The following is a 20703-nucleotide window of genomic DNA, read 5'->3' on the forward strand; positions in this document are numbered from 1 at the left end:
AATATTTGTCTGCTAATATTGTAATGGTTCGCCGACTACTTTACTGCCGTGCATTAATAAATGGAGGAAAATAGAATAAGTTCACCTTTCTGTCGATATTCAGTGTATGACAGAGGGGAGGGGGTCATCATCTTACATAAGAAATATGCCTCAGAAGTGCAACTTGCATGTTACAAGCAGCTACGGGAGACTTGCCGAACACCAGGGCGAAGTGTCATCGTGGGCTTCGAACCAATAAAAGCTGACAGAACAGCTTTGGGGCACAGCCTCTACAAGCGTGCAGGACTTATCATTGCACTTAAAGCGCCATTATTATTCCACGAGACATTCTGTCCGTTTGTTTTTCATAATAATGGTGAAAAAAACCGTCTCAGTCCCCTCTCCATAATCTTCCATAAGGCTCAGATGTGTTGCGATTTGGTTACTGGGGTAGAATAAAGGGAAATATTATATATTATTCCTAGTCAATAACTTTTATTTGCCAGTGTATGTACTATGTAGGCGTTACTCAAGTAATCTGAATTATCTTGCTGTATGAAATAGCTACGGACAGATAAGTGGTATGTCACGCAAAATATTCTATGCGTATTCTAGCTCAACACCTTGTTCTGTATAAATATTATTAATAATGCATATACATACATTATTATTGGCATAATGTATGTTCCTATATAGTTCAATGGGTTATAAAATGTACAAGGGATTTGATTAACGACGAGAAATCTTCGGCCACTGTCTGTCCGTATGGGAAAAGAACTTTACCACTTGACTTGAAGGCACTTTTCACATTTTTCTCAGTGTACCCTTAATGTTTTTCAACTTTGCAAACTCTATAAGCAAATTTCGGGAAGAGAGTGACAGTAAAAACACGCCGTACTTGCCAAAGTTTGTGAAATTACGCGCGTGCGTTTGGTTACGTGCGACGGTCTACCAAGAGAGGGCGCTGTTGCCATTCAGTATCTCATTAACACTACTGTACTGTACTGTACTGTACTTTGAGGACGGTTGGGCAGCCCGCTCAACAATGAACTTTGCTCATTTCCTTATTGCTTCTTACGGTGATTTTATTTTTCCTCATCACGTCTACAATCAAAAACAACGTTATTAAAACGTTTTTTTTTTCCTTCCATTTCCAGAGCATCACACATTAAATTAAATTTAACTTCTTGTAACAACTCTGCATCACTGACATATTTCCAAATAACTCATAGTCCATAACCTGTGTGAGTGGTAGGTAAATTAATTTGTTCTATAAACCTCGCACCTTCGCCCAAGGTGACTTTGGACACTAAAGTGCGAGGTTTATCTGGCTAAATGTTAGAGAAAGTTTACAAAGATTCCCCTATTTATGCAGCAGTGCATTCTTACTGTATCAGATTGGAATCTGGACTCGGTAGCAGCCCTAATCAGCTACAACTACTACCTTATTATAATCAATTTTCTTCATGATGAGAAGAAACAGTCTGCAATAAATGTAATTAATATACACACACACACACACACACACATTTTCGGAACCGCTTGCCCCATACGGGGTCACGGGGAACCAGAGCCTACCCGGTAACACAGGGCGTAAGGCCGGAGGGGGAGGGAACACACCCAGGACGGGACGCCAGTCCGTCGCAAGGCACCCCAAGCGGGACTCGAACCCCAGACCCACCGGAAAGCAGGACCGTGGTCCAACCCACTGCGCCACTGCACCCCCGTAATTAATATAAATTGTCTGAAATAATACCCTGTTCCAAATGGCGGTTGAAAATTGCACCACCGGCCAGGGAGCCCTGAACTGCCCGCATCCCTACTCCCGCCGCCGGCCTCACCGGGTGCCTCGGGTATGCGTTCAACGCCGATGACGTCAGCGTCTGTTTGCGTAGCCGGCCTAGTGACGTCACCCGGAAATCCTTGTCACGTGGGCGCGCTCTGGCTAGGAAGCGAGGACAGCCTCCTCCTCGAGTCGGAGCGCGCTGGAAGCTCTCGAGAGCGTGTCACGTTGGGCACAGGTAGGGGCTACACGCGGCACTTTGAAATAAATGTGAGTCGCAGTTTTATTTTTTCTCCCCCATCAAATTAATTTCCACAGCAGAGCCATGATGAGGATATCATCATGTGTCACGTTTTCCGGACATGCGGAAATGATGTGGAAACAAGGCTTAGTTTGTCAGCGGACTGCGCGGCGCCGCGGCTGAAGTGACAGGTGCATCGGCTCGTGCGCCGGTCGCTGCAGCCGCGCGCCGCTCTCGTTAACACGCTGACTGATCGTCACCTTAAACTTTAAAGATGAGTTGGGCTGCGCTTGAACCGTGAACTTCACGTGCTGCGTGCGTTGCACAGGTGGAGCGGTGTGCGTGTTTCTGCGTAGGACCCGAATGATCATGATCATGATCATGATCATGATGTATCACTTAAACTTTAAGGGTAGATTCCCAGTCTCTCTGTACACATGATATGCATTATAACTTATTAACGTAGTAATTTAAGTTACTTAACTTATTTTTTTATGCATTCATTACTGCATTAACCTTAACGGGAGTTTGCATGATGTTCTCCCTGTGTCTGCGTGGGTTTCCTCCGGGTGCTCCGGTTTCCTCCCACCGTCCAAAGACATGCTGTTCAGGTTCACCCACAGTGTGTGATTGAGTGACAGAGACAGTGTGTGTGTGTTCCACTGATGTATGGATGAGTGATCCAGTGTAAGTAGTGTATCTAGCAGTATGTCTTTGGGTGCTCTGGTTTCCTCCCACACTCCAAAGACATGCTGCTCAGGTTCACCCACAGTGTGTGATTGAGTGACAGAGAGAGTGTGTGTGTGCTCCACTGATACATGGATGAGTGACCCAGTGTAAGTAGTGTATCTAGCAGCGTAAGTCACCGCGGTGAATAAGATGTGTGGGCTGGTAACACTACATAGTATCCATTGTAAATTGCTTTGGAGAAAAATATCTGCTAAATAAATAAATGTAAACATCACAGAGTTGAAATGCAATCTGTTGATTTAATAGAAGATATTCAACTTGGCATGCAGCAAAATGTACAAAGCGGATTGTACAGGGGATGTTCTGTTACCGTAAAAGTGCTTGTCTGTTTGAAACATTTAAAAAGTTCTGCAAAATAATTATAACAAAAAAAGAAATTGCAACGATAACGGTAACCATCATTGTAGTTTTGGTTAAAGTTATTCTTAAGGTAGGTGCTCAATATGCGTTGGAATAATAAATAAATAATAAAAAAAGGAGGTGGGCTAAATCCAGCTGTTTTGGAGATATCGAACACTTTCGTGGGAATGACGCTCAGCGAACCGAACGCCTGCTGTGTTCCTGGCCCACACGTGTGGGACGAGAAGTGGAGCAGCTGGAGAAGGCATCTCCCAGCACTCATGTGCTCTGGAAAAATAACGGGGGCGCAACTGACATGTTTCGGTTCCAGCGCCATCGTTTATGGCCACGGCTCTACGATACGGTATGTATTTTGCAGTGGCGCAACTCCAGGCACCGGGGTCTGGGCCCAAAAATATTATCTGTAGTACTTAATGAAATTTTTCACAAATAACCAGGGGGGGGGGGCACTGGAGGAAACGACCCACTCCTGTTACACTCATGCTGCATAATAATAGCTGTATAATTATATAATTTGTGATGCATGACAGTGCTAAAGTGAATGTCGTGTAATTAATTGTACTGATCTTAGCAGTCTTGACAAAATGACTTTGCTAACATCACTTATTTTGGATCAGCAGAGTTGCTGCATAATTAATGTAGAATATATATTAAAAAAAAAAAAAAAAATTCTGGCCTGTTGCCAAATACATATGTAAACTGAAAACGTATGTTCCTTATTTTCAGTTAATAGAAAAACACTCATCATATCCCATTTGTGTGAGTTTAAAAGTGTTAAGGACATTAATATCAGTTATTTGCCTAACAGATACTTTTTCCACGTTAGTTCCCATTTTATTCGTTGAACCGTTTGGGAATATTTATACAAGGTGCATGTTTGCTTATCCAGTCCGGTATCTGTGTTCCTGTTTGCAGTGACGACTGCTCTGCACACACTCTTGTTTGCCGCACGGTGTAAAAGTTCAGATTGCACAAGCGTTTTGCGGTGACTCTTACGGCTTTTCTTTTCCAGTAGCGCGCTTCTGAGGCTATTAACTATTTACCGCGCTTCTCACTCTGTTTTTCAGTGTGCGGCAGGAAGCAGGGAAGCGCCTCTGAATAATTGAGTCGACGCACAAAGTGACTGGGATTAAGCGAATCGTGTGGAGAACTTGGACTGCGGTAACGTGTACCGTGGTTTGGAGTAATAACCCGAACTCCAGAGAACCCATTATTGCCTTTACCAGGGAGCACAAACCCACACACACACACCATCTGAAACCTCTCGTCCCATACGGGGTCGCGGGGAGCCAGAGCCTAACCTGACAACACAGGGCGCAAGGCCGGAGGGGGAGGGGACACACCCAGGACGGGACGCCAGTCCGTCGCAAGGCACCCCAAGTGGGACTCGAACCCCAGACCCACCGGAGAGCAGGACCCCGTCCAACCCACTGCGCCACCGCGACCCCACTTTGCACAAACCCTGTTAAGTAATTGCTGCCATTTTTCTACTCATGTTAAATAAAATTAAACTTATGAATGATGTAAGGGGGGTGTGGTGGCACAGTGGCTTGGACAAGGTCCTGCTCTCCGGTGGGTTTGGGGTTCGAGTCCTGCTTGGGGTGCCTTGTGATGGACTGGCCTCCTGTCCTGGGTGTGTCCCCTCCTCCTCCAGCCTTATGCCCTGTGTTGCCGGGTTAGGCTCTGGCTCCCCGCGACCCCGTATAGGACAAGTGGTTCAGATGGTGTGTGTGTGTGTGTGTGTGTGTGTTATGAATGATGTTTTGGAGTACTGACGGTTACTTGCACGTTGTCTCATGCAGGAGAATTTGGCTGGACTGAATCCAAATCAAACAACGCAGCAGTCTGGTGCTGCATGACAGTGTACCAGTCAGTGTTAACTTTCCCAATTCGCTTCCCAGAAACGCGGTGTGTGTTTATCGCGTTACTGCTATTTGTGCTGGAATGCAGGATTCGGTTTCGGGAAACTGATTGCGTGGGCGGCACAGTGGCGCAGCGAGTAGCCTCGATCCCTGCTCCGTCTGTGCGGGGGTCTGCGTGTTCTCTGGGTGCTCTGGTTTCCTCCCACAGTCCAAAGATATGCTGTTCAGCTTCACCCGTGGTGTGAGTGACGGAGAGAGTGTGTTCCACTGATGTATGGACGAGTGACTCAGTGTAAGGAGTGTATCTAGCAGTGTAAATCACCGCAGTGAATAAGGTGTGTGGGCTGATAACACTACACAGAGTTCATTGGAAGTTGCTTTGGAGAAAACCGTCTGCTAAATAAATAAATATAAAATATTCCTAACCAGGGGGTGCGGTGGCGCAGTGGGTTGGACCACAGTCCTGCTGTCCGGTGGGTCTGGGGTTCGAGTCCCGCTTGGGGTACCTTGCGACGGACTGGCGTCCCGTCCTGGGTGTGTCCCCTCCCCCTCCGGCCTTACGCCCTGTGTTGCCGGGTAGGCTCCGGTTCCCCGTGACCCCATATGGGACAAGCGGCTCTGAAGATGTGTGTGTGTGTGTGTGTGTGTGTATTCCTAACCAGTGTAACACTGGGACAATGACACGTTACTCCCATACGAAACATATTACTCTGAGACGACAGCAGTGCTGCCCGCTGTGCCGCCGTGCCGCCCATATTCAGTGGAATTATTTCCTGAACTACAAAGATGTTTTTGATGTAGACGCTTCGCTACATTCCACATTTTGGAATCATCAATAGAACTCATAATTCTGGAGAAATCTGGGTATCAGATGAATTATTTAATCTCGCCGAATTAAGGCCGGTCTGAACCAGACAACCCTGTTGTTTAGCTCGACTCGGATGCGAAGGGAGAACGAAGGTTTCTGCGGAAGCTTCTCAACGGAAACTGTTTATTTATTTATTTTATTTATTTTATTTTAAATTAATTTTTTTCCTCTTAGCACGGTGTTCAAATACAACTTTGTGTAAATTGTATGTACCGTGTTAGTACCCTGTAATATACAGATACAATGTCCATGCGAGATGATTTGAAGGTAAAAGGTGCTTGCCTGCATTTATGTACCTCTGAAAAGCCTTAGTAAGAGAACTTATGAAATATTTATGCATCAGATATGTGCTAAAGTAATAATGATGAATTATTAAATAAGAGGGGAGGAGGGGCTTTGTGCAGCTTGTGAGAGAGCTTCTCAGTTCTAATTATCTGCTTTCGGTTATTCTGCTGCGTGAAAGGGAAATCGCGGTAAAAATGAGATTCTGGACATTTCTGGTATGTTCGAAGGGCTTGTTTTACCGCTTTGGTCCGACCCAGAACCCGGCGAAAGAGCCGTGATGCCGAGCAGCGCTTAAACCCCCCAGCAGACGGCTACGCTCCTCCAGCTCTGCCCGCTCGGTGGTCCCACGCGCAAAAGGTCCGAAAGCGCAAAGGTTTTTGGTTCTGGCTCCGTCGTGGTGGAACGACCTCCCCCCCCGTCACTCAGAACTGCTGAATCTCTGTCCATATTTAAAAAGGGTCTTAAAAGTCACGTCTTCCGGACTCACTTCTGCATGTTTGTCTCTGATAAAATAAATAAATTAATAATAAGAAGAAAAATAATAAAACCATTGACAGGGACATCACTTCACATTTCTGGCGGCAGTCCAGTGAAACACCTTCACTAACCTCTCCGTCTCAGAGGACTGGGCCCCACTTGACGACAGATCTGTTTTTCTTTATTGCGCTTCATTTGGAAAACAGCATTTGTACAACTGTTTTGCTTTTTATGACGTGTCATTGCTGATGCTTCTTTATATTCTGAAATAATGCAAAAAAAAAATCCCTTTTTTTAAAAAAAAAAAAAAAAGAAAGTGGTAACAATCTTGGCTTTTTCCTCTTAAAGTCTTCTTTTAAATCACAGTTATCCTTTTTTCTTTGTTCCATAGGCCCAAATATATTATTATAAATAAATAGTAAAATTCCCAGACGGAGGTTTGCTGTGGCAGCTACCTTTTGAAAAACAGTTTTGTTGAATTGGCCGATCGTTTCACGAAGGGAAAAAAAACTGCATCTTCGAAAGTCACGAGTGGACGAGCGCTTAACGCACTCTCTCTGCTTATTTGTTTCCGTAGCACCCTATAAAATCTACCCTTTGGTAAGACTCGTCGAGTTTACGGACAGGCGCCGTCTGTAAATATTACGCGCTCCTGACACAATACGTTCCCTTTAGAATTAAGTTGAGAACGACCCCCTTTATTGGCCAGGTCACGTTTCTCCGGCGCGCTTTGATAGAAATGCCTCGTCGCACCTCGGAAAAGCAAACAGAATCTTCCGTGTAGATGCTAAGACGAGCGCGGGAGCAGAAGGCCAGTGTTACGGGGGACGCATAAATGTGTACGATTGTATTAAGGGGGTGCGGTGGCGCGGGGGGTTGGATTGGGTCCTGCTCTCCAGTGGGTCTGGGGTTCGAGTCCCGCTTGGGTTGCCTTGCGATGGACCGGCGTCCCGTCCCGGGTGCGTCCCCTCCCCCTCCGGCCCTACGCCCTGTGTTGCCGGGTTAGGCTCCGGTTCCCCCCGACCCCGTATGGGACAAGCGGTTCTGAAAATGCGCATCTGTGTTAAGGTTAATTGGGAGCGTAGTGGTTAAGGTTAGTGCTTTTGGATCCAAAGGTTGCAGGTTCAATCCCCCCGTACCTACCCTAAATTACCCAGCTGTATAAATGGGTCAGTAGTTGTAACCTTTACCTTGTCAGTCGCTTTTTTGGTGTTGCAAAGGTATGTGGGGCTCTTGCACTGAGGTTCCTCGGATGAGGACGAGGGAAACGTGTTGAAGGTGTTCGCTGCTTTCTGCTTTGTTGCCACCTCCAGGGCGCGTGCTGCGGAAGTCACCTCGGGCTGACGATGCGGCGGACGGCGTTCGCTCTGCTGCTGCTCCTGTCCCACGCGTGTGTGCGGGAGGCCTCGGCCAGGCGGGACAAAGGCCACGTGTCCGTGGTGGTCGTGGGCGCCACCGGCGACTTGGCCAAGAAGTACCTGTGGCAGGGTTTCTTCCAGCTGTATGCTGAGCAGGTCGGCAGCGGCCACAGCTTCTCCTTCTACGGCGGCGCTCTTTCGGAGGCCGAAAAGGGCGCGCCGGCGCTCTTCCGGATCCTGAAGGGCCTGGAGTGCCCCTCGGGCGTCTCCGAAGAACGATGCGCGCTCTTGAAGGATCGGTTCCCGAAGCTGGCCCAGTACCGCCGGCTGGACGCCGCGGAGGACTACGCCGCCCTGGCCGAGGACGTCAGGCTTCGGCTGGCGCGGGAGGACCTGGCGGAAGCCGGCCGCATCGTTTACCTGTCCGTGCCGTCGTTCGCGTACGCCGACATCGCCGACAAAGTGAACCGGAGCTGCCGACCCGGCCCCGGGGCTTGGCTCCGGGTGGTGCTGGAGAAGCCGTTCGGACGCGACCTGGACAGCGCTCAGGATCTGGCTGCGGAGCTCGCAAAGTCGCTGAGGGAGGACGAGATGTACAGAATAGACCATTACCTGGGCAAGCAGGTGAGATGCCGGCGTTCCTCTTAATGCTGAGGTCGCACCCGAAAGAAGGCGCCGTCCTCTCTTTAAAGTTCGTTGGCGCAGGGCACGAGTTAGGTAGCCGTGCGTACGCTCGCCTGTCCGCCGTCTCAGTTGCTCGGGCCCCGTCGGCGGGGTCTCCGTCGCTCCCCGGTCGGCGTTTGACGCCGCGTGGCTCTGTGCGGCATCGGAAGGCGGGTTTGGACCGAGCGCCAGCCGGCGGCCGCGCGGAGACGGCTCGGAGCCCGTTCTCGGCTGGCACCCGTCGCGTCCTTTTCGTCACTCCTTCACGTTAACGTTCGTTTCTCTCTGCTCTTTTTCCAAAGGTCGTCTCTCAGATCTTGCAGTTTAGGAAAGACAACCGGAAGTCCTTGGAGCCCATCTGGAACAAGCACCATATTGAGCGAATCGAGATCGTCCTGAAGGAAACCCTGGATGTTAAAGGTGCTTCTTCCTCTCCGTTCCGTAGACGTGACGTTTGGGACGTACTGGTATCTTCGCGTCCCCGTGAATCGAGCAGAGCGAAATGCCGCGCTGCTGCATTACACAAGCGAAACTGTAAAACTGTGAGTTTTCGTGGAAATTTTTTTCCCTCCTCGTGGAAGTCCCGCCGCGACGCTGCTTCGCTTCCGAACCCTCGTCCAGTCATTTTCTGCACACGGAGTTTGAAATGAATCGTCTTTGAATCATCCGTCTAAGCTCTTGCCGTATGCCTTGCCAAGTTTCATTTACGCGTATTTCCTCCAGAGCGACGTACGTCTCGTAGAAAATGCAATGCGTGCATCACGTTAGGAGAAAGAGAGACATAGATGCAGACGCACGATTCTTAAGTGCAGTTAGTTTGTTTCTCTCCACCATATGAACCAATGTTCACGCACAAGTAGCTGCGTAAAACTTTATCGGAATATCCGCAATTCCAAATCACCTTCCTAGTAATATATATATAACATTTACGTTACGTGACAGGAGTAGCTGCGTAAAGGTTTCTCCATTGTTTTAGAGGTTTGATCTCAAAGTCGTAGTACGTATTGCGTGAATTTAAGAGACGATTGGCGAAATGAGTCCGGAAGAGGTGAGTTTTAAGACCCTTTTTAAACGTGGACAGGGATTCAGCAGTTCTGAGTGACGGGGGGAGGTCGTTCCACCACGACGGAGCCAGAACCGAGAACCTCCGTGCTTTTGGACCTTTCGTGCGCGGGACCACCAAGTGGGCAGAGCTGGAGGAGCGTAGCAGTCTGGTGGGGCGTAGCGGATGATCAAGTCCAGTAGATATCTGGGAGCAGTTCCAGTGATGCTTTTGTGGGCCATAACCAGGGTTGCTATATGAAGCCACGCGTGGGAAACGCAACTCGTGCAGCAGCGGTGTTCCGTATCGGCTGTCTCACGTGTAAATGCAAATAGCTCTCGTTTGACTTAAAATAGGTTGCGTTTTTAGGAGCGAACTTAAGGAAGGGTCTTGCGCAGGGTTAAGAAATATGAGCGTAATTCAGAACCTGCGTACGTGGCACGAGCGCCGAACCGCATTCCCAAACAGTGTTGCGACGAAGGGGCCGCGGAGCCCAGGCTTCAAACGAGCACGTTCCGATGTGCCGGAATTACGCAAGTCGGCCCTCTTATCTGCGAGCATCCGGTGGGAGGGAAGAGGAGTGCGGCCGGCGCGCCGTCCGCGGAGCCGCTCGGCAGCAGCGACGGCGCTTTCGGCACATTCCGGCGCCGCCGTGCAGGCGGAGCTTCTTCCTAAGGGAAGGCCGCCGAGCGGAGGCCGTCTCGATCACGCCGTAGCGAGCGGCGGCAGCGGTGCGCGCGGCTCCGGAAGCACATCGGTGCCAAAATTCATATTACGTTGCAGTTTGGAAATGTATCCCTTTTATTACCGCTGCGCGTACGCGTGATTTACGAGAAAGCTGCGCCGAAAATCGGGATCGAGTTTCCGTTCTGTGTTCCGCTACACATCCCTTCTGCCAAATGTAAAATGGAAAAGGACGTGTCGGTTTGCCCTTTAATTGTGAGAAGCGCTCAGAGCTGCGTTCCTGCCGCGTTGGGAACAGAAAATACCAGTTCCTGTGTGTGCTTTAATGTATAGTTTGTTTTGTTAACTTAATAGGGGTGGCTGGTGGCGTTGCGGTTGGAGCGGCTGCTTTTGGCTCCAACGGTTGCGGGTTCGATCCCCGCCTGCGGTGCCCTTGAGCAAGGTGTTTGCCCTGCAGTTGCTCCGGTACCTTCGCCCGGCTGTGCGCCCGGGTGTCCGGTTGTGGCCCTGCGATGGACTGGCGTCCCGTCCGGGGTGCGCCCCCATCGGCCTCGCTCCCGTTGTCTTCGTGATAGGCTCCGTTTCGCGGCGACCCCGCTCGGGACAAGGGTTTCTTGAAATTGCTCGCTTGGCTTATAACTTAGATCATGCTGTAATGTACTCTGTAGTTAACCTGTAACACGGTTTGATAACCCTGTGTGCACTTTAAGGTTAGTGCTACATTTTCGCACACACACATTTTCAGAACCGCTTGTCCCATACGGGGTCACGGGGAACCGGAGCCTAACCCGGCAACACAGGGCGTAAGGCCGGAGGGGGAGGGGACGCACCCGGGACGGGACGCCGGTCCGTCGCAAGGCACACCAAGCGGGACTCGAACCCCAGACCCACCGGAGAGCAGGACCCGGTCCAACCCACCGCGTCACCGCACCCCCCACGCTACATTTTCATTTCCTTTGAATTGCATGTGTGCTCTGCCCCCCCCCCACAAACACAGCTAGGAGCAAAGTCTGTTTGCAGCTCCATTTGTCAGCAGCTCCAAAGTCATTTTTACTCCTACGTGACAATATATAAAAGCTGCCTGACAGAAACCTCCCTCCACTTATTCTCACAAAGCTTTAATAAATAAAAACTACTCTGTACCACTTCCATCCGTCAGTCCATTATCGGTAACGGCTCGTCCGGCGCAGGGTCGCGGTGGTTCGGAGCCTAGCCTGGAGCCTTAGGGGGCACACCCTGGACAGGGCGCAAGTCCATCTCACAGTAGAACCCTTAGTACTTTCATTATCTTCAAAAAACGTTAAATTTGAGTTAAAATAACTGAAAGTAAAAAATACGTAATCTCCTCAGTGTTCTAATCGGTCCCGATTGCCGACGTAATCGCGTCCGACATTCACCAGCTTCTGGCTACTTTCAGCTTTTTTACATCATAAATGACGAGTTAATGCTACGCACTTTCCCGGGTTTATTTAAGGCTTGGGTCATGTACAAATTTGACGTATAGCTATAGCGAATAAAAATATTTTGTAAGACGGTTCATTTTAAAATTAACATTTGTAAATTACTTTTTATGTAATTGCTTAAAATTTAAAATACCTTCTCTCCACAAACTCCTTTTCCTACTTTTGACCAATCCATTCCATCGAAGTGCAACGCTCGTCGTTTTATCGATCGCCAGCACCGACAAGCTCCAGGTACGAGCTATTGAATCTGTGGAGTGTAACTTGAATTAAGATGGTCCCAGACTCCTGCCCCCCCCCAATCCCACCCCACCGTCAGATTTCTATGAAAGAATGTAAGATCATAGGCCGCTTTTGCCCCGCAACATGCAGAAATTTTACCGGATACAACAGTGAAGACAGTGCAATTTAAAGTGGGCTGGAAAATGTTTGTATCTTGAAAAATTTGTAACTCAAACATTCATGTGGCAAGGGGCCAAATTAGTTCCAGTTCTATTGCTTGTGACAAATGTAGCATATAGTGAAAAATTGTAGTATGGTATAGCAGGCAGCGTTTCAGTTAAACTGTGGCAATTTTCTATATTAATCACAGAAATTAAGCTGAAAAAAGCCTTTGAGCTGAATATTCATACAACTTCAGGCAGCTGGTTGCCTAGTGGATGGAGCTGCTGCCCTGGGACCCAAAGGTTGCAGGTTCTAGTCACTTCCGGCTGTACCCTTGAGCAAGGTACTTACCCTAAGTTGCTCCAGTAAAATTACCCAGCTGTGTAAATGAATAAATAATTGTAAGTACTTTAACACTGTAAGTCGCTTTGGAGAAAAGTGTCAGTTAAAAGAATAGATTCAAATGGGTCACTGAGTTGAATCTTAACTATTTTCACTCCTTTTGCTGACAGTGCGGCAAACAACCACTAGATGGGAATAGAGTGTAACTATTGATCTCAGATGGGCTCAGCGCTGTGAGCGTCATTATATCGTTATTGTTAACCTTTGTTTAGCTGCAACCGTGGTCCTGTGTGAATTGGTGTTAAATAATGACCTATAATGATTTGTTATTTATAGAGTAGAGTGGGGTGGGGTGGCACGGTGGTGCAGCGGGTTTGGCTGAGTCCTGCTCTCCAGTAGGTCTGGGGTTCGAGTCCCGCTTGGGGCGCCTTGTGATGAACGGGCGTCCCATCCTGGGTGTGTGTCCCCTCCCCCTCCGGCCTTATGCCCTTTGTGTTGCCATGTTAAGCTCCGGTTCGCCGCAACGCACACTTTCTGAACCGCTTATCCTATACGGGGTCGCCGGAGCCGGGAGAGCAGGACCTGGTCCAGCCCACTGAACCACCGCGTCCCCCTTGTGCAATATACAGAATTAGACTAATTTATAATCTGTATGCAGGACGAGCAAAACCTTTCTCATGTATTTTGTACTTTTTTTCTGCTAGCTATCTCTCAGAATGGAATTGAAATATTAATGTTTTAACTTAAGTCCAGAACAGTTTTTTTTTTTTTTTTTTTTTTTTTTAAAACATTTGTTTAGCACACCTTTTTTTTTTTTTTTTTGTCCAGTGCAATTTATGAGGTAGCAGCATGGAAATACAGTAAATGTATACAGAAAAACAGATCATCATGAACATTTGAGGAAATACAGTGATATACTCTAGCGTGGGGGTTCGTGCGACTGCCTTTGAACCCAAAGGTTACAGGTTCGAATCTCACCTCCAGCTGAAGTACTCTTAAGCGAGGTACCCGCCCTAAATTGCTCCAGTAAAATTACCTACCTACGTAAATGGGTAAAAAAATTGTCAAGTAGATTAACACTCTAAATTGTGTCAGGAAAAAAAGCATCAGCTGAATGAATAAATGTAACGAAAAGTGCGCATAATGTATTTGCATAGAGTGCCGTAGTTACTACGAGATGTACGTTGCTTTGCAGAAAAGCATCTGGTAAATGAATAAACGTGAATGTGCGTAAATATACACGCCTGTGTTTTTGACAAAGCCTCTTTTTGCCGTAGGCAGGATTCAGTTCTACGACCAGTACGGCGTTATCCGGGATGTGATGCAGAACCACCTGACCGAGGTGCTCGCCCTCCTGACCATGACGGTGCCGGCCGACCTGAGCGGCAGCCAGGAGATCCTGCGACGCAAGCTGCGCCTCCTGAGCACTTTGCAGCAAATGGACCGGGTCAGTGCCGTCATCGGCCAGTACCAGGCGTACGGCGCCGAGGTCCGAGAAGAGCTGAATGCGACCAAGGACCACGTCACCATCACGCCCACCTTCGCAGGTGCCTACTGTATACGGCAGCAGAGCGTGCGTTACGGTCGTGTCGGGCTGCATTTCGCTCACATTAGAGAGGCTGGGTTTTATTTTTATGTAGTTTTAGTGAAGTGCTTAAGACGGTCAGAGCATAAACCCTGGTGAGCTTGCGGTTTTCCAGTTTTTCTTTTTCTTTTTTTTAAACTGTTGGCAAAAGCTCCGTCCAAAAAGTTATTCAGGACGGCTCCTTTAAAATTGCGGTTAACGTATTCGTTCGCAAGGGGGTGCGGTGGCACGGCGGGTTTGGCCGGGGTTCGAGTCCCGCTTGAGGTGCCTCGCGATGGACTGGCGTCACGTCCCGGGTGCGTCTGTCCCCTCCCCCGCCAGGCTTACGCCCTGTGTTGCCGGGTTAGGCTCCGGCTCGCCGCGACCCCGTATGGGACAAGCGGTTTCGGATGGTGCGTGTCTTAGATCACAGACTAGGTTTTGATCAATTTGATGCGTTGCTACCAATCTAAGTCCATCTGGACTCGGTCCACGTTAATTAACTAAGCAAATAAGGAACGAAGGGAGCGCAGGCAGGCACACCCGTGTGTCTTAAACTGAAACGACCGCTTTCTGAAATACAGCGTCACAAGAGTATTTTTGGCTGGTCTAATTATTTTGAGTCCTTCCCTTTAAAGACGAAACGCCCTATTAACCGTAAGCGGTCACCTGCTGTCTAGACTTGGGCCGGAGGACAGACTCGGACCGCTTTCGTTTTGCAAGTTACGCGTTTCAAAAAACGGGGAAAGTTTCCGCTTCATTTTCATGAGTAAATATTGATCTTAGCAAAGTACCCGAGAAAGCGCGACTTGGTTTGAAAGAGACCTGGGTGCCTGGTCACCATTTGTGTATATTAGATAATGCAAATGCATTCATATATATATATATATTTTTTTTTTTTTATATAATCTGCTTCAGGCTGCTTAGTCATTGCACTGCAACACTCCTTAGGGTAAGGAGTCTACTTTGTTTCCTGAACGCATCGTCATCTTGTCATGTGTTCTTTTCCAACTGCACATCCCACGGAGCTCTATCCCTCGCTCGGTGCGGCCAAGGCCCCCGTTGGCTCCGTCCTCAAACAGCACGTGAGGGTGAGCTCGAGTCCCTCTTCGACGCGCGCCCCCGTTAAACCGAACGCGGTCGAGCGCACGGTCCACAAACGAGCTGGGAAATTCGTCGATTTTTTTCATTTGCTTTTCGTCGTTTCGTCGTGCTTTTCGTTGTCCGATCTACCGAAGAATCCCCCGATGACGAAATCCGCAGCGAATCTCCGCAACGACCGGCGCTGAAGCTACGCACGGGTGTGCCGCCGAGTCCGGTCCTGCTCATAGCGACCACTTGCGTGGCTTCGAGGGCGAGGGAGGAGCGCAAGTGGTTTCCCAGTGCTTTCTTCCGTGTGCGTCCTGGGGCCGCACGTGGGTAGAAGCATCCAAACTCGACGTGCTCCGAGCTGGACTCGAACCCCGTGCCCGCCGCGCGGCTCAGAAGCTGCGTGGCGCCCACTTTACCTTCCGTGCCACCGTATCCCTGTAAAAGCTCTACGCTCGTGGAATATTCCGGTTTCCCCCCCATTCATTACGTTCTGCGTTGCGAGATGTGTTTGGATACCGCGGTGGAAAAATGTCCAGATCCGAATGAGTCAGATGGGTGGCCCTGCCAGCCTGTGGCAGGCCTCGCCCGGCGTGGCCCTGGTGCCAGATGGCTGAAACGGGCGCCGGCGGCTGGATGTGAACTGGGGAGCAGGTTAAAGCAACACTCTGCTTCTAACACGGGGGAAATGCGCTAGAGTTTCATCACAATGAATTATTCAGCCCGTTCCGAACGACGTTCGCATAGCACCCGTCTCACCGCGGTACCTCTGGGGGGGCTAGAAGGCAGCGAGAGAGAGGAATCAGACCTCGTATTCCTTGCAGAGGAGGGGGAGGAGGAGAAAAAAAAAAAAACTCTAGAAAAGTCTAAAGCCAACTGGCTGCCTGCCCCGTCTGGGCATGCCAGTATTACACACACGCAGAAATATTTTATAACGGTTTCTGGAGAGGTCAAGTGGTCAGCCAGACTCCCCCCTGTCTGGTTAGCAGGTGATATTGAGCGGGTCCGCCGAGAAGCTCCGACTCAACCCGGCGAAGTTCACCTCGGGGAGTTGGACGCGGGAAGGAGATGCACACGTGCTTACTATGCATAGAGACAAACGGACAGCAGCTTAGACAGCAACGCAGGTGGACGGAGCTGGACCGAGCTGGACCGAGCACAGCAGGAACAGGGACACGAGCTTCTTTACCTGCTGTGCTGAAGAGGTGCGTCTTTACACTGGGCTGTTTTCACCGGAAGGTCCTCCACGTATTTACCGTTACGCCCATTTACGGGTTAGGGGTCCTCCGACCGACAGCTTTACCACTAACTGTTTGTTCTGCCAGCTCTGGGACAGCTGGTGATGTAGGACACCCAAAGATTGCTGGTTCAAATCCCACCTCCAGCGGTAGTACCCTCGAGCAAGGTACTTACCCGGAATTGCTCCAGTAAAATGACCCGGCTGCATAAATAGGTGAATAATTCTGAGCGGCACATATTTTGAGTCGCTTTGGAGGAAGCGCCGGCTAAATATGTAAATGCAATATGTTAACAATGGGATCCAGTTAATATTCAGCGGAACGCCGCCGATTTGCATCTGGTTTGTCGGTGAGCCTACCCACAGTACCGAAGCAGAGGCGACGGTTGTTGTTTTTTCAGTCAGCAGGAGCGAACCGGGTGCAGCTTTTTCCGATTCGCACTCAGTCTGTGCTTAACGCTGCGGTTAAGGTACCGTGTTATATTATGGAAGAATTCCCGTGAGCTTTGACGGTTTTCCTCGCAAAAGCTCGTGTTGGCAGCATATTGTCCTCTGTGATCCTGCCGACGTCCGACTTGTTGGGAATCGGTAGCATTAAAGGACGGCGCTACTAAGGCTCCCCATGCAGTTATAGATTGACTTGCTAATAACGCATACTTGAATAGGTATTCTGTCTGTAGTGTAAAAAAAAAAATATATATATATATATATAGACAGTGGGTGCCAGGTCCCACAGAAAGGGACAATAGGTTGGACAGCAGTCGTGGTCATAAATCTGCAGTTCGCACATGGTCACGTCTCAACGATCACCCTTTCCTCAACATACAGCACGTGCACCTTGAAGTTGGGATTTCACAGCAAAAGCAGCAGTAGAGAAGAGTAAAGAAATGAGGTTAACGGCGAATTTTTCGTTGCACCGGTGGAACGAGCGTGAGCTCCTTGCGTTTACCGTGTTTTCTCTTCGCAGGTGTCGCCAACGTGACTTCTGCGTTTACAAATGTTAGGGAGCTTACTTTGTGGTCTGTGCTGTTTGTTAAAGCAATCAACTTTTTCTCTGCTTCTTCAGGGGTTGTGGTCTATGTGGACAACGCCCAGTTTGAGGGTGTTCCCATCTTCATGATGTCGGGCAAAATGCTGGATGAGCGCGCGTCCTACGCTCGTGTTCTTTTCAGAAATGAGGTCTTCTGCGTCCAGGACCCCGGCAGCCTTCACTGCAGGCCCAGGCAAATTGTATTCCACGTGGGACATGGCGACCTGCAGCACCCAGCCATTCTTGTGAGCAAGAACCTGTTTCAACCGGCCTTGCCGGACCACGGCTGGAAGGAGGTGAAGGGACAGAAAGAAGCCTTGTTCGGCCTGCCTCCGTCGGACTATTACATCCACGTGCCCACACCGCACACGGAGGCGTACGCTGTTCTCATCTCCCAGGTCTTCCATGGCAGGAAGGATAACTTCATCAGTACAGAGCACCTGCTGGCGTCCTGGACCTTCTGGACGCCCCTGCTGCACAGATTGGCACGCCAGGTCCCGCGCGTTTACCCTGGCGGCGCCGCGAACGATAACCTTCTGGATTTCCAGCTGCAGGGGCGGGGCATCGCCTTTGCCACCGAAGCTGTGGTTCTGAGCTCCCAGGACCTGGGTGGAGGAGCAGCAGCTGCTGAGAACTTCCAGGTGATGCAGGGCAAGTACCGCAACTCAGACATGGTGTCGGCGTGGGCCGAGGAGCTGGTACGGCAGCTTGCGGCCGACATACAGGCATCCGCAGAGGAGGCTGTAGCGGAGGGCGGGATGTTCCACCTGGCGCTGTCGGGTGGCTCTAGCCCGCTGGCTCTATTCCAGAGGCTCGCTGTGCACCACTACTCCTTCCCCTGGCGCCACACGCACGTGTGGATGGTGGACGAGCGCTGCGTGCCGCTGACGGAGCCGAGCTCCAACTTTCACACGCTGCACGAGCACCTGCTGCGGCACGTGCGGATGCCCTACTTCAACGTCCATCCCATGCCCGTGCAGCTCAACCAGCGGCTGTGCGTGGAGGAGGACGGCGGACCGCTGGCCTACGAGAGGGACATCGCCCGACTGGTCAACGGTTCCAGCTTTCACTTCGTCTTGCTGGGAGTGGGCTACGACGGCCACACGGCTTCGCTCTTCCAGGGCACCCAGCTGGAAGCCCACGGGGACAAGCTGGTGGCCTTGACGGAGAGCCCCGCGAAGCCCCACCAGCGCATGAGTCTCACGCTGGCTGCCATCAACCGAGCCCGGAGGGTGGCCGTGTTGGTAACCGGTCGGGGGAAGCATGAGATGATCACCCAGCTGAGCCGGGTGAAAGACGACCCTCGGAAGTGGCCCGTCACCGGTATCAAACCTGCCAGCGGTAAGCTGGTGTGGTACATCGACTACGAAGCTCTCCTAGGATGAAGGCCTACGTCTGTTTGTTTTCTCACGCTGGAAGTCCGGGACGCTGCGTGACGGCACAAACGCTTTCAAAGTGATTCTGTTTCCGCCTTAACTTCTGTAAAGGACTCTTTCCTTCTGAAGCTCCTTTGCAAACGCTGAGACAATTTTCAGGGATGATTGACTTTTGATCAGTGTTAGATCCAAATATGTCGGAATCAGTTCTACATATATTTTTCCATACATTTTGATTTTGTGTGGGTGTATGAGTGCGTGTATTTGGTTTGGTGGCACATGCTTATTTTCTCAATTTCGGTGCATTAGCATTAGAGTGTGGACAAGTTGAACGCGTGTAAAAAGTGGATCCGAATAATTTACTATTCATATGCAAATCGTACTAATTAGTGCAGTTTTTGAACGTTGATGGCTGTTAAAGGGCAGTTATGTATCCGTCAGACACGAAAGATAAACGATCTGAAATGTTCCGCGCTGACTGGTTTATCAGTGTGGAAAATACAACACGAGGGAGGAATTTTGCACGGCCTGCAAGCTGTAAGCATGTGACGGGACCGTGGGAGGGGTTCGTTTGCCAGCCAGCAAAGATAACCTGGATGACATCAGCCATCATCAGAAACTCGGGTTATAGCCATTGGGTAATAACGTTTGAACTTGAATCAGCTGTATGACTCAACCAGCTCTTTGCAAGGACACCTTTACTACCTGAGCTACTCATTGGTTTCATGACGAAATATTTGTTTTAGGTGAAAATTTGAAAGTGACTTTTTTTTTTTTTTAGTGTAGGATATTTCTTTTATCCTGAAAACTTCTGTGATATGTTTTTGAATACCTCTTTCAGGTGCTCCAGCCCAACAAAAAAAAAATGCTTTGATACATAAACAGTTAAAGAGCATTTCAGAAGTTGTATTTGAATAAATAACAATACTCAACGCTGTTGTGCATGTTATCTTAATGCTTTGTTGTTTTTTGTGTTCACATGTATGTTCTTCTTGTGACATTGATCTGGTGAATCCACACATTTAAATTTATGAGCCTTTTTGATATGTGAAATATTTAGCACCGTTATCGTGTGGATCACATAAAAACATAAAGCAGAAGAGCTTCTTTTTTTGCCCCTGTCTCAAGTATAAAGATTTTTCATGGTGACGCAGGATGAAACATGTAAATTCTGTATGAGCTGCTCGAAGGGGAAGGTGATCTCAGTGTCTTTAGAGGTCTCTCTTTAAGGTAAGATGCCTGTTCTGTCATGCTGGTGAACAACGGAGCTTTATTTACGTTTCGGCTGTTGACACTGAGACACCTACCCAGAGGGTACAGAGGTACAGGTACAATATGCCTACACGAAATGCACCGAGGAGACGCGCTGCTTACGGTACACTTGGCCGTCGCGTTATGAATGTTTGTGTTCCAGGTTTTCAAAGACACAAACTTTTTCCCATTTGTTAATTTGTTTCTAATCATATTCCCTTGTTTGTTCTAAAATTTTTCTTACGGAATGAGCGCAACCTGCATTTCTGCATCCGGCCATTAGTTGGCAGTAAAACGCACCCAAACACAGCAGGAACGTGGAGCCGCCTTCACTGAACTCAGTTCACCGGTGTTTATAGCTTTTCATTTATAATGGTTATATCTGAGACTTTTTTAGAACCTATGAAGCAAATAACTGAGCTCTAGGTTTCTATTTTTAATCTTTTATTAATTGTGCAGCTAGTGAAGTTGGACGCATCAGATGGTGACAGATCTTGCACATGTATTTATGGGATGAATAGGTCAACAGTCAGCATTGAATAAGAGGTTGTGGAGATTATATTTTTTTTTATTCAATCATTTTAAAGTACTTCTGTTTCAAGTTAAAATGATTATGAA

The 20703-nt window shown here is 49.0% G+C and overlaps 1 protein-coding gene across 5 annotated transcripts; it reads left to right on the forward strand.

Annotated features, from left to right (window-relative positions):
• The first annotated feature begins 1920 nt into the window (after nucleotides 1–1920).
• On the forward strand, nucleotides 1921–19766 carry h6pd (hexose-6-phosphate dehydrogenase (glucose 1-dehydrogenase)). Of its 5 annotated transcripts, none has more exons than XM_029248290.1 (6): nucleotides 1936–2000; nucleotides 4181–4274; nucleotides 7919–8587; nucleotides 8929–9046; nucleotides 13816–14085; nucleotides 17495–19766. In XM_029248290.1, exons 3-6 carry the CDS (start codon nucleotides 7952–7954, stop codon nucleotides 18841–18843), a joined length of 2373 nt encoding a protein of 790 aa, XP_029104123.1. In that variant the 5' UTR covers nucleotides 1936–2000; nucleotides 4181–4274; nucleotides 7919–7951; the 3' UTR covers nucleotides 18844–19766. The 5 variants fall into 5 exon arrangements, with proteins under 5 accessions (XP_029104141.1, XP_029104118.1, XP_029104123.1 ...); XM_029248297.1 differs by lacking the exon at nucleotides 1936–2000 and adding an exon at nucleotides 2933–3456; XM_029248308.1 differs by lacking the exon at nucleotides 4181–4274 and having other exon boundaries at nucleotides 1921–2032.
• Nucleotides 19767–20703: the final 937 nt, after the last annotated feature.

Source organism: Scleropages formosus, chromosome 2, assembly GCF_900964775.1.
Source record: "Scleropages formosus chromosome 2, fSclFor1.1, whole genome shotgun sequence".
Lineage (NCBI taxonomy): Eukaryota > Metazoa > Chordata > Actinopteri > Osteoglossiformes > Osteoglossidae > Scleropages > Scleropages formosus.